Source organism: Helicoverpa zea, chromosome 16 (genome assembly GCF_022581195.2).
Source record: "Helicoverpa zea isolate HzStark_Cry1AcR chromosome 16, ilHelZeax1.1, whole genome shotgun sequence".
In the NCBI taxonomy this organism is placed as follows: Eukaryota; Metazoa; Arthropoda; class Insecta; order Lepidoptera; family Noctuidae; genus Helicoverpa; species Helicoverpa zea.
This window is the reverse complement of record NC_061467.1, coordinates 5292586-5306674: the sequence shown is the minus strand read 5'-3', so window position 1 is coordinate 5306674 and position 14089 is coordinate 5292586. Positions and strand designations below refer to the sequence as shown.

Genomic DNA, 14089 nt, shown 5'->3' with positions numbered 1-14089 from the left:
CGGGCGCGGGTGGCTCGCTGACGATGGGCAGATGAGAAAGATCGATGTGCATTTAATTACGTCGGGCGGCATCGTTGGCGGAGCACTCACCGGCGGGGCGGGTGGTGCGGCGCGCGGGCTCGTCCTCGCGCAGGTCGGGCGCGTGGCGGCGCGCGGCCGCCGGGGCCGGCGCCACCAGCGCCAGCAGCAGCAGCGCGCGCAGCATGGCGCTGCGACCACTCTATGTCACCGCGGAAGGACCGCTCCCGGCCACGAGCTCACTATTTTGGTGGCGCGCGCTCAGTTCGTACGGTAGGTGCAGCGAGCGCAGGTTCGCGATCGTAGCGCGCGACTCGGAGGCGTCGTCGTAGCGCGACGGCTGAGCCGGACTGAGACGAGCGCCGCGCGATTTCCCGGCTGATGCGGCGAGGGGGCCGGCGCGCCCCTCGTGGAAAACGCGGCAATAGCGCGGTGCGGGCGGGGAAAATGCAGCGCTGTCATCCGCCCGCCCCGCCCGTCGCGCCGCCCGGCCATACAACACACACCATTATTAAGTGCCGAGCATTACGACAACTTAATCCCTGCCTACTACTGATTATTTTTTATTGAAGACAAATACTAAATAATGATGATTGTATGAGAAAGAAAAATACTAGCCTTGTAGTTTCTTAATGTACTTGGGTAAAGATACAAGATTCCTACTAAACTAGTTTCTTTACACAACAATCAGTAATAATAGCAGTGCTAGAAGTCTGAAAAAAAAAAGAATTTATTGCTTTCTACGTGCAAAAAGAACATTTGAATTTCTTAAAAATGTGTCTGTGCATTCAAAACATCTGAAAAATGTGTCTACGGTGAAGAATGAGTAAAAGCCAAAACAATGTGTTGCCGGGATGTTGATATTCGTTTAGACATTAATGAAAAAATCTTAGTGAGATTCTTACACTTTGTTATCTTTTATTATCGATCGGGCACTGAAACAAACATCAAGCGATCCAAAAATATTAAAAGTTACGCGAAGGAAGTTTATTAATTGTTTTTATGAGATTTTTATGATTATTATTAAAAGCTAATCGCCCAAGTATTTTTTGTGATAAATATCAGACATTATTTCAAAAAGAAGCATTTATTAATAGGTTTAATAGCCTTAACTACTGCCGTCTACAATATAGTAGACCAAAATACAACATAAAATCTAAGATTTATCGAAAGGTTTAGGACTTACAACAGATATTTTGGTTTCTGTTAGAATTTACTGTGGAATTGAGTTATCCTCGATTTTACGAGTCCACGGAATTATACGCCTGTTATAAAAAGAAAAGGAAAACACAAATTGTTATTGCTTTGTCGCGCCGCTGCGATGTGCGTCGAATTCAGACATGCAGTAGGCCAAGCACGAATATCTAACGTATTCGAATCGACAATGTATCGAGGCCTCGATTCGAAAACGGAGTCTGTCGATAGTAGGCAGCACGAAGCACATTCGAAGCACTATCGAACACTCGATTCGAATTCTAATGTGACGTCATGCAAATGTAAATAGGGACGCGCCATAGTGAGCAAAATGAACGATTGTTGAATGAATGGTGCGTTCGAAAACTAACTCTAGTTGTTAATATTTTTTTTACCTTTGATTAAACGTTTTATTATTATTAAATTATAATAAAAACTGAATGTAATATAAAAAAGAGACCCAAAGTTAATTATTAGACATTATAAAATGGCATTATCTTTAGCAATATAACATAGTTACGGAGATTTTATTTTTTTAAAATGACGGGTACCGAACGCACCCACTTGACATCCGACGCGCGTAAGGGCGCCAAATTTGTTTATGTTTTGCTACACGTCCACAACAAAAGTATTTCTGTTTTTTTTTGCTACAAATGATTAAGTGCTTTCAATATAATAAATAATTATGAGAACCAGTCAGACGCACGCAATATGAAATGATGGTTGAATTCATGGAAGCGTGAGTAAACAGTTTTAATAAGTTTGAGTGGCATAAACTTTAGTGTGAAGTATTTTAAGTGCAATGCTATTTCTATATTCTATATTTTTAAATTCGGTTTCATTTGTGTCCAGTGGGTTAATTCTATTCCTAAGTTTTGCTCTACAATGATTAAAAATAAACATATAAATAACAATTTTTTTTCAAACACTAATTCTATAGGTACGCAAATAAATAAAATATGATTTATTATCTACCTTGTTTCTCGTGATTGATATCTATAATATTCTAGTAAATTTGCCGCTAAAAGATAATATGACATAATATGGCAAAGACTATGAACTACGTTCATACAGTGGCGGTCTTTGCATTTTAAATTACTTATATTGAAGCTATTACTAATTGTTCCAATAACTTAACAATAATTTTAAAACACTTTTATTCACAAAACTAACTCTAAACAAAACATAAACACGGTTAAAACTTTATTTTTACACTTCTCGAAACCTTTCTCACCGACTTTTTTCAAGTGAATAATGTTTCGACATACTCGATAGCCAGCCTTCGAGAGTTTACGTTACCGTACGTCAAAACAATGTTCGTGCTGCCATGTTTTGTTTCCTTTTACGCCCGATAGGGGCGCTGTACAATTCTCATACAAATGTTACTCGATTTCGATACGAATAACTTTTCGCAAATATTCGTGCTTGGGCTACTGAACACATTCATAAGAATTTACAGAATTACTTAGGTACACACATATATTTGGTGTAGACTGTATTTGGCATCAGGCCCAACTAGACGTATAATAAATATTTCAAATCTTTAGTGAATATAAACAGGAATATCAATGCATAGTACAATACTAGTGTATCGCTGTAAAAACTGTTAACGTCATGACCGATGTGAAAGTTTATAAATAATTATTATGAGTATTATGACCTCGTACTGACCGACAACTAGGCGAACCTATGTCGTACGACTGCGTAGAATAACTCTACAAGATATTTGATATACATACCTACAGCAATACATTATTATGTTTTGTAAATCGTAGGTAAGAAGGTACCTATACCTATAGCCTAATATCCGTGTGATAAAAATCTGATCTCGGTACGGCTAATATCTGCGATACTTATCTAACTTTATCAAGCAATAGTAAGGCTTGCAGTTTTAAATGAGCTATATCAGCAGGTACCTACTTGCATATCATTGATAAACTTTAATTACTTCCAGGTAATTATTGGTTATCCTACCGATCACTAAAGTTAACCGTTGTAGGTAAATAAGAAAAGTTAAAACATTTCAAATTTTCTATCAATTTATTTTAAAGTGCTGAAACATTTACCATTTTTTCACCATTGGAACCGATGGATTGAAACGGTCTCAACCAAACTCCGTATCAATTAAAAATCACCCTGAATTATTACCGATGTGTTATACTTTTCTCAACCATTTCATTAAGAAACTGAAATCTTGTTAATATCTTATGTACCTACTTTGTTATAGGCACAAAATATTCTGCGGTAGGTGACTAGGAGCAATGTACTACAAACGCCTTATTATTGGTATTTATAGACAAAATAATATCTATATAATAATATAAGATATAGTTAAATCCTAATAAGATATGATTATTTACAACATTATATCCAGGATCTTCAGTTAGTAGGTAAATGCGGAAGAATTATGCTTGTTGCAGAATCCTAACCCAGCTGAAAGGATTTAGGAACGATAATAGTACATAAATGATATGCACTAACGCTCTGTAGGTAATGCTTGCACACTTTCATAAGTTATTTTGTTCTCCGTGGTACCTACTTATACATACCTATACATATATGCAGGGATCCAGAAGAATATCAGCAGGTAGGTATTCTACATACTACCAAACAAATGCTGGCTGGACTCCTATTCTTTCATATAATTTTTAAAATTTTAATTTTCTACCAAACTATCAACAAATATCATTTTAGAAATATTTATGCTCTCACCCAAGTAGCATTTTGTTCCATTTAAGAGTACACATTTAGTTCCAAAGTGAACTTAAAGCATTACTACAGTTCACTCGTGATGTATTAGCTGCATTATTGTAATTAATTACACTTATAGGAGTGTAGAGTAATACTTTTATACGGTTATGGGTGTTATAATACTCTAACTACTATCCTTTAGTCAGCTTTCTGACTAAGAGCATTATAGGAGGGTAGAGATACGGCAACCGCTGTTTAACGGCCTACTTGTTCGATGTTATAGAGCTAGCATTTTAATAGAACACTTCTGGTCATTTATAAAGCCAAAGGCTGTTATGTTTACTCGTCTTAGACTGTTATACAGCCAGTAGCTGTATTAGGACTTGTTTGTGATACTTAAAATAACCTTTTTTTTACTATCTGTACAGAAGTGTTTAAATGATTCACATGTGGACTGTAGGCTGTTAGAAGGGCTATATAACAGTTCACATAGCCGTATTTCATTTCCACCATTTTGTTCTACGTAACCTAAAATATTTACCAAATAAATCTACAAGATTAATGCAGATTTATCACAAAATACGCAGATAAAGCGAATAAGTTTTGGTTTCATGTTAAAATTAATTACCGTAGTATAATTATAATGCCAATAAAATATCAAAAACTGAAAATGTAAATTTTCCTCTCAGCCAGTTTTAAATATTTCAAAATGAATAAAGCGTTTTTACAGAGGCGCGTGAAAATTTTAATTGTCAATATTTTGATACTTAGTTTCCCTATAATAAGATCATTTTGTAAAACTATTGAATAAAGAATTGTCAATATGTATACATTTCACGATAAAGTTGCATTCCCATGGCATTAACATGATATAGTATATAAAACCGGTACTACCGAGTATTATATTATAATAATAATCCGTCGGAGTTAGTTTTCCCCGAATCCGTGCACTCCGTACAATTGTCAAACTAATATATTGAAATGTGGCAATAATTTAGGACACAAGTGAATTTAGGGTAGCTTACTGGAGTACTTTTGTCCGATTTTACCTGTGAAGGCTGTGTATTTAGCCACTTATTACTCTTTATTACACTCATGTCCGTTGTATGGTTCACACTGCGTTCCATATAGTGCCGTTAGTCAGCCTTAAGTCCGATGTTACTACTTAAACTGCTATTATAATGCTATTATACTTTTAATGTACAGCCAAAGTGAACTTAAGGCTGTCTAATTTGTGCCCAAACTGGTTCAATAAAAGCATTATAGCAAGCTATACAGCTCATATACAGCTGACATACACAGCTTGTAGAGTACATGTGAACGACTAGACATCTTATATAGAACCCCGAATGCTACTTTGGCATTTAATATTATAGACGTCTTTTATGTAGTTATAGTTAAATATGCTACAAAAGCTAACTATGAACTTGTGTACTTTCATAATTTCCTCATATTAGGATAAATAATCCACCGTCCACACCTAGCGTGCATGGTATGTTACGCTACGCTATGCTACGCTTCGCTACAACAAAGTATGAGCTACGCTACGTGGCTACGACACGGCAAAAATTTACTAATAAGTAGAAACACCCACACAATGCTCTCCTACAACAATATGTAAGTATTATAGTAATACGAGTTCTGACGTAGGTACAGATGGAAATTTTCTGTTAAATGAGATATTCACCAGCTAGACGGCTAGATACTATCGTGGCATATCTCTATGTTTCTGTAATCTCATTTTACACAAAGCTGCAACTAAACGTGACGAAATTAATCAAGATATATGATTAATATTTGAGGTTAGTAGAAATGACTTCCAGGCCAACTATCAGCCACGGCAGGTGTTCTCTCCGAGGAGATCAGCCAGATGAGCAGTACATAATGATGCAAAACCTTTTGCACAGATTTTAGTGTATTCGCTCTCATAGCTTTAAAGGACGGCAATCCGACACGACCACAGAAAGTAGACGCACGACTAACATTTACGTGCTGTCCGATACACGGGTTCATCAATCACCAACTTCCAGACTCCGGACTGCTTTGAGTTTTTTAAAACCCACAAAGCGATTTCGACTCAAAGACTTATAAGCGCCTGTTTACATGTTTACCGCAACGTTGTATAAGCTGCCGCATTACCCCGTTGTATGCCGGAACGCGGAGATATACCTACGCGAGACACAATTCATTTTCTATTGTTTTAATAATATAAGCAGCGGCATATAAGCAGTTACGTTTATTACGTTTGGTTTACACAGAAACCATTTAGGAGAACTTCAACTAAGCCCCATACAAGTGTCCTCCGATAGTAATTTGAAATCAATGCCTACCACATTGAATATTTTGATGACTTAGTGAAAACTGCACCATACAAGCGACAACAAATCATTGCAGTTATTAGTAACTGTATAGATTTCTCCTTTATTGATCGTGTATCGGTGCATCTCGTTGTTTCAGCCTGTTGTCTGCCATAGGGGGTGAAAGCAACAAAGGACACAATCTTTCACTACAGAGTGATTCTTTCTTGCTGTAGATCTATCTCGTAGTCTTCTAATCAAATAGTCCCATAATCCCATTTCGAGATGCACTCCAGTCCTAAAATTCATACTAGGGTGTATATAAGTGGTATCACGTCCATAATACGTCTACAGTTAGCCATTTAAATTCTTGTATTAAACCTTGGGTAAGGTCTCAACAGCTTTCATCTCTGTGAACTTTTGGTAGGGCTGGTCCTTCAGTGAAGACACTTTGCTCAGAGAGTGAAGCTAGGAACCAGTACACCAACTCAGCCGTAGGACGTCCATAGCGACAATTGGCCACCCCGTCGATAATAGTGTATCATCTATGCCGTCGATTTACAGTAGAAGCCCATTCATTTTTGAGAACATTGTGTTCGAGCCTATTTTTTATAGCCCTTCTTTTTGAGTATTTGTGTCATACACAAAATTCGTTGATAGTATACGTTCCCAGGCGAGTTTATTTGCATTAATTAACGAGGGTAGTTTATAAGTACTAACTGACTGCTGGTCGAGATGTCTTGTTGACGATGAAAGTTTTAAATTCATCTGTTTAACTATTGTTTTTTCAGTCAGTTATTTAAAAGCTACTGCTGATAATTATTCAAGTAGTGTTATAAGCTTTTATTTACCGCATGTTAAAGACCAGATTGTGAAAATCAAATAATGAAACATTCGTGAGGATAATTTTTATTCCATAATACAGCATAAGATAAACCGGAATGTCACAATTCGCATTTTCATTATTTCTCGTTTTTCATAAAAATAAAAAAGAACCTCCTTCCATCACACTTGCCACATAGTTACTGTTTCAACATTTTCTAAATTATTATAAAAATGCTAAGTTACAATTAATTGTGTAGAGCATGTACCACTGAGACTTCTGAGCACTGTTCCCTGTAGGCGGAAACACTTCTCAAAATGACACCGTTTATCTAATACATATTTATACCTAAATTACAAATTAATCTCGGTTCGTCATGAGAAGCTGTTGACTGTAAATGCAGGTCAATCACAACGAGCCGTTCGAATAAGCGAGAATATTGTACGAAATGGTTTTGGATGTAAAATACATAACAGCTTAAACTACCTAGATAACTTCCATAAAAATAAACTACCATCGTTATAATAGGTCAGGTGATATTAATGCACAAAACTGGTGACAATCGAACAGAAAGGACTTGGGATATCAATAGCCCAAGTCACAAAGCGATGTGTGTAGGACGCACGGCCGCGCCTCGCATCCCGGTGACCGATAGACCCTACGCTTCCGAATACTGCTTGCTACTTGTACCTACCTACGTTACGTAAAGTGTAGGTCACTAGTATCATAAACTAAATAATTAAAGTCATCAATTGTGAATTAACTTTAAATACTTTATTGCGACAACTTATTCCACATAGTATACATATAAAACATTGTTATGATGTGATTCACTTTATCACGAGTCAGCTACAAACCTATCCACATCACAATGCACGATCATTCAGCGAGTCTAGGTACCACCGTTTTGCTCCTTCGTATATTTATATTGAAAACAAATCTGCAATAATTTTGTATCGTCTTTACACACTATTTTTTTGTTCATCGTCGACAGGGATCGATCAAACAGCGCATTCTAATTACGTGGACCCTAATACCACAAGTAGCATGGTTTATTTGTACACTTACCACCATATTCCAAAATTATTTTTAAATGTTGTATGAACTCGAGTGGTTCGGAGTGAATGCGATGCTCGATCGGTCACCGGGTGACGCATATCAGTAATGCATTCGCAGGTTAACTCACATAATACATTGTATTCAATATTCAATAGCAAATAAAGTTAACATATCTTAAACCATAGTCTCTTTCAGTAATCAGATTTGTCTGTGAGTTGGTGGCGCACATGCGGTTAGCGGTTGGCGTTCTTAAGTTGGTTGGAGAGCCAGTCCAGGCCCTCGTACAGCCCGTCCCCGGAGGTGGCGCACGTCGCCTGGATGTACCAGTTGCGGTTACGCAACGAGTGCAGGCCCAGCTTGTCTGTTATCTCAGCTGCGTTCATTGCGTTTGGCAGATCCTAGCAACACACACTTGTATTAGTTTACATAACCTTTACAATTATACACCTGAAGATTGAATATTTCAAGTAGGCAAACACAGCTAAGTAATTAAACCCTGAAAATTAACTTTTGATTCAAGAACCTATATAAAACATGTCTATGTGAAATGAATGTTACCTGTTTGTTTGCAAAGATCAAAAGTACAGCATCCCGTAGTTCGTCTTCACTTAACATTCGCATGAGCTCCTCGCGCGCTTCACCAATACGCTCTCGATCATTACTGTCTACTACAAAGATGAGACCCTGAAATAAATACATTACAAGTTAACTACATTTTTATTGTTACCTTTTAAAGCTCCCTTTAGTTGTCAGTTGCGTAAAAGAGAAGATTAAGAATACACTTGAGCTTTTAAGGTCGCATTGATAGCAGACAAAATAAGTCAGGCTAATCCATAATACTATAACACTTCTTTATATTGTGTTAACCTACAGAAAGCTACTGAATACAAACCTGCTATAAAACACTATCATCGCAGAATTGATATTTACTATCTGATAAAAGTATATTTCTGGCATATTTAATCATTCATTCTTAAATCAGGTTTAGAAAATGAAATCAATCAGATAATTCTAAATATTATCATGTCTCATTTATTATTACAATATCTTGGACATTCATGACAACAGGCACCATGAACATAACCATTTATGTAATTTAAATACCTTCAACATATTGTATAAGAAAAAAATTACATTTGCTAACAAAATGCCTAATTATGAAACCATGAAAATTTTATGTACTTCTTATCGCATTAATATCGCCTTCATATTATAATCCTGCAAATAATTATCAAAACAATAAACGCCAAGGTTAACATGTTCAACTAACATACATATTAAGCAACTTTATATTCCTCATATCGATTCTAGTATGCTAATTAAATACGCAACAATATTTAAACTACGCGCAAAATTAAATACATAATTTAATAAATAAGCATTGCAACTGTCAAACATAATCATCAACAATTAATCACATTTTGATGTCAAAAGGACATACATACATACACATGGATTATCTGTATGAACTAATGAGTCAGCTAAAGTGTAGGTAATACAATAATCTAACATTTCTTTACCAGCATAAAATAGTATTTGCAATCACATATATTATCTATGAAAATATTGTGCATTATGAAAAGCTGGAAGCTTTGGGATAAGTACCAACAGCGTGATGAAAACATTTTTTTAAAGTAAATACTGTAATAGTGTAAATGCATGCATGCAGTCATGAGTCAGAAAAAATGATGGCAAGAAAGGTCTAGGCTATCTAATTATAATAACCGTGCATTGGAGCAATTAATCAATCCATTAGTCAGAGAAAAAAATCATGCAATTAATAAATTGTACAAGGAAAATGCTAAATTATGTTTTTACTAAACAGGAAGAAAAAGAGATTTATTTACAAATTGTAACTGGAGCCTAAATCAAATAATTTAATTTAAATAAAGTTGACCCATTAACCTATTTACTAATTATTATGATAAGTACATAATTATGCACAATATTGTAAGAGAGAGCTATAGGTTTGAACAATACACAAGTGAAATCATCTGCAAGTTTTAAAGCTAGAAACAATGACCTACTTTCACAAATAAGTGATTTTAACCACAGATACTCTCATGGCATATTGTGTGTTTAATTGAATCAGATATAACCCCTTTTTAGAAGTTGGGTAAAAATTACATTATGTTACGCGATGAAGTGTGTTGATGATTCAAAAAATAGCAATGCAATATTCAAGTAAATTATAATAGTTTATTGTAAATGTAAATTTGTAGTTATTGCCCATCTAAATAATTATAAACAAATTCAAACTTGAATTACTTATGTTTGGTGATTCACTTTGTGTTGTTTACCCATATGATTGTTTCATCATTCATTTCCTTATTAAACTTTTAGATTTTTTTACATTTTTAATGAATCATTTGCCATCAGTGGCAGGGATGGAGCATCAGCATTAGCATTTTTTTATTTAATATTGTGTTAATGTGTAGTGTCAAAGGATTTGCACAGATCTCCATTTAAATTATGTCATCTACAACATTGTAATATGGAAGCCTTTCCATAGTAAAATATAATAATTATGTAAGTAAGAGACAGTTAACATGACACTGACCTGTGTGTTCTGAAAGTAATGCCTCCACAGTGGCCTAATTTTGTCTTGACCGCCGACATCCCACACGGTGAAACTGATGTTTTTGTATTCTACAGTCTCCACATTGAATCCTGGAATCAAATAAATAAAAATGCTGAAATTCTATTACATGTGTAGTACATATTTATGCAATACCAATTTCTAAGGTACACATATGCATGTGTATGATATGTGTAACAAATACTTAAAACGCTTGTCTAAATATATTTGTGTACCAAGATATCACTGAAACGGACCTTAAAGATGAAGATTTGAAAATTATTTCTGCAATACATTGTACAGACAGGGTGAACTTAAATTCACATTACTTTTTATGAAAATAATATAAGTTATCCCAGGTGGGTTACCATTTGCAGAAACTCTGTTCAGATTTCACAATAAAATTATAAGGCAAAAATTGGCAAAAAACTGAGTTAATGGCTATCTATAGTCACTGTTGATTAAAAAAGATAAAAATCAATACAAATGCCATTAGTCATAGTGTAGTGCCAATGCTATGTGATTGATATTTGGCACTTCATATTAGCATTACACATAATCTTTAACATATGGGTACAATAAACTTATGGCAAATGTAAACTATATAAAAAATAATCTATAAAAATGATAAAACCTTTAATTCAATTACAAAGGACATCACATAATACAGAAAATTAAAATCAAACTTACCAATCGTGGGGATAGTCGTAACAATTTCGCCTAATTTGAGTTTGTATAGGATTGTGGTTTTACCAGCAGCATCCAAACCAACCATCAGTATTCTCATTTCCTTTTTGCCAAATAGGCCTTTAAATAAATTCGCGAACATATTCCCCATTTTGAAGCTTTGCGATTAGTCTGAAATAACAGAAACTATTTAGAAATACAGAATATTAACCATACTGAGTCATCCGTCAAGACTGCACGTTATTTCAATCAATGATAATGACATGGCAGGTCCTTACTGAAATTTGACGTAGAATGTTTTCTATCGTAGTAACTTACGACGACAATTTACGTAGTTTATCATAGAACAAAACAATTGCAACTTTTTCATGCACACTGGCTTTAATTACAACGTATAACAGTGGCGAATTACAACAAAGATTGACCGACACCGCTGTTGGTCCCTGCTGCGGTCACCACCCTCAGTTTGTAAAGTATACAAAACGTAATTTTCAACTTATTTGGGATAATAGTATTATTAGATAGTTAGATAAGCACAAATAGATGAAATACTTACATTTTCTGATGCCAATTTCAACACAATCAAGAAAAAAAGCTTTAAATCAGTAGATTCTATACAATTCGCTCGATGTCAAAATGGCGGCGAACGTGGAAGTTGTTCGTGCCTATGCCACGTATTGGAAAAAAGTGGCCAGTGACAATAATAATCAAAATTGTAATCACTTGGCGTCTTTTCTTTTCAACGTCTATTATTAATTGTCTAAGTTAATAATATTAATTACCACTGCTCTAAATGTGTAAACTGATAAATATTTTAATATCAACGGAAATCTGTTTATTTGTTTCAATTTTTTTTTATTTCAACAAAAGCTTATGCGCAAAAGGTATGATCACCTAAACCAACACGGCAGATTGTCACAATGATACGCTTCGCGGTTTGTTTTTGAGGACTCAGAAGTTAAACAGAATGATTTTCTCTTATACGCTCTTTATATTGCATAAAATAAGGATAAGTTATGTTATGACGTGGCTCCGAAACCCCATTCCTTGAACCCTTGCATCATCATTTCAAAGGAAGACGCATTTCTTCAACACGCTTTTTGTACAACGTGGCATAGAAAGTTTTGAGCTACCTTTACTCTGGGGTAGGTAACAAGAATATATATTTGGACCTCTGAGAATACTCTAAAGCTGCCTTCCGAAGAGAGGCGGCTAGCGAGCTCGCAATAATCAGCAGTCACTACACGAGGTTGATCATACGGAGTAGGTACCTATAAGCTTCATGGCGTGTACCTACACGCCCAGTGGCGGATTAACGTATAAGCACTACAAGCACGTGCTTGGGGCCCCTGTTCTCCAGGGGCCTCCATCCTCTGCTGGCGTTTCATTTTATAACTACATTTTATCGAGATTCATCCACAATATGTCTGAAATCACGGTGCTGTTGATTGTTGTACGATCGCAGAGATTTTTTTTCAATTGTGCAGGGGCCCGATTCTCCTAATTTTACTTAAGCGACATACGATTCACGTTCAACTCGGTTCGACCGAGATCCAATCCTGACTCGATTACGATTTAAGCGTATATGGCATTCCGCTATTTTTTCTTTGAAATAAACGTTTTTATCCTTTTCTGTCATTCAATAATGAATCATTTTGTCTGCAAATGATTTACGATTGCAAAATGATTGTACAGCAAACTACCGTATAGACCAAAATCACCAAAATAGCAGACCAATCGCAAACCAATCGAATGTCATTGGAATACGATTGGTCTTATATTAGTAGCAGAATGCCCGATAAGGTTAAAACTGCTATTCCGATCATATTGCGATTCAATTTCTATTCGATTTTGACAATATTAACTTAGGAGAATCGGGCCCCAGTTGTTATACCTACGGTTTTTTTTCGGCTTCTACTCATCGTTGGGCAGTTTTAAAAGAATTAATAGGCAACGATAGCGTTTTGAAGTCGCTATCGGACACTCGTTGGGAAGCTCACGCTGTAACTACGAGTGCAATACAACAAACATATCGAAAATTTTGGATGCTTTAGATCAGTGGTTCTTAACCGGTGGTCCGCGGACGACTGGTGGTCCCTGGAGGCCTTCCAAGTGGTCTGCGGACCAACGTCGCGTTGACGTTGTTATCGATCTTACGTATATATCCACCTTACTTGTCCAACGAAACTTGTAGAAAGAAATGAAGGTTAGAAATGTAGCTCTTTTACGTAATTTTGGTTCTGAGTCTTAAAAAATAATCAAGATTTCTCGCTCGCTTCGCTCGCGTATTCAGAAACTGTATGTCCTCGTTTTTACATTTGCCAACAAATAAAAAGTTAAGTACCTACGTTTGGCCTACATTGAACGTAATTTTGGTTCTGAGTCTTAAAAATAATTAAATTTCGCGCTCGCTTCGCTCGCGTATTCAGAAATTATGTGCCTTCGTTTTTGCATTTGTCAACAAACAAAAAATTGGGATACATTTTACCTTCGTACGAGTAAGAAAAAAATTTCGCGCTCGCTTCGCTCGCGCATTTGTAATTACAAGGGCATCACGCTCGCTTTTCTTCAACCTTCCATTCCATTCCTTCCATTTCCATTTAAGCAATAGAGGGTCTACACAGGCTCTGTGCTTAGGGCCTCGGATACTCTTAATCCGCCACTGTACACGCCATGAAGCTTATAGGTACCTTATAGGCTATTGTGTTTGAAAAACTACGGACTGCCATCTCCATTATTTTA

The 14089-nt window shown here is 35.9% G+C and overlaps 2 protein-coding genes across 2 annotated transcripts in view; both read right to left on the bottom strand.

The window, feature by feature from the left end:
• The window catches only part of LOC124637494 (dorsal-ventral patterning protein Sog), a 66695-nt gene extending 66322 nt beyond the window's left edge, over nucleotides 1–373 (bottom strand). Inside the window, exon 1 of the mRNA XM_047174005.1 lies at nucleotides 91–373. Within this exon, the coding sequence (XP_047029961.1) occupies nucleotides 91–205 (115 nt within the window). The 5' untranslated portion in view covers nucleotides 206–373. The remainder of the gene's footprint in view (nucleotides 1–90) is intronic.
• Nucleotides 374–7093: 6720 nt separating this feature from the next.
• Nucleotides 7094–12062, bottom strand: LOC124637439 (ADP-ribosylation factor 1). The gene is made up of 5 exons (XM_047173926.1): nucleotides 11904–12062; nucleotides 11351–11518; nucleotides 10643–10752; nucleotides 8641–8766; nucleotides 7094–8480 (listed from the first exon to the last, which is right to left on the bottom strand). Exons 2-5 carry the CDS (start codon nucleotides 11496–11498, stop codon nucleotides 8316–8318), a joined length of 549 nt encoding a protein of 182 aa, XP_047029882.1. The 5' UTR covers nucleotides 11499–11518; nucleotides 11904–12062; the 3' UTR covers nucleotides 7094–8315.
• Nucleotides 12063–14089: the final 2027 nt, after the last annotated feature.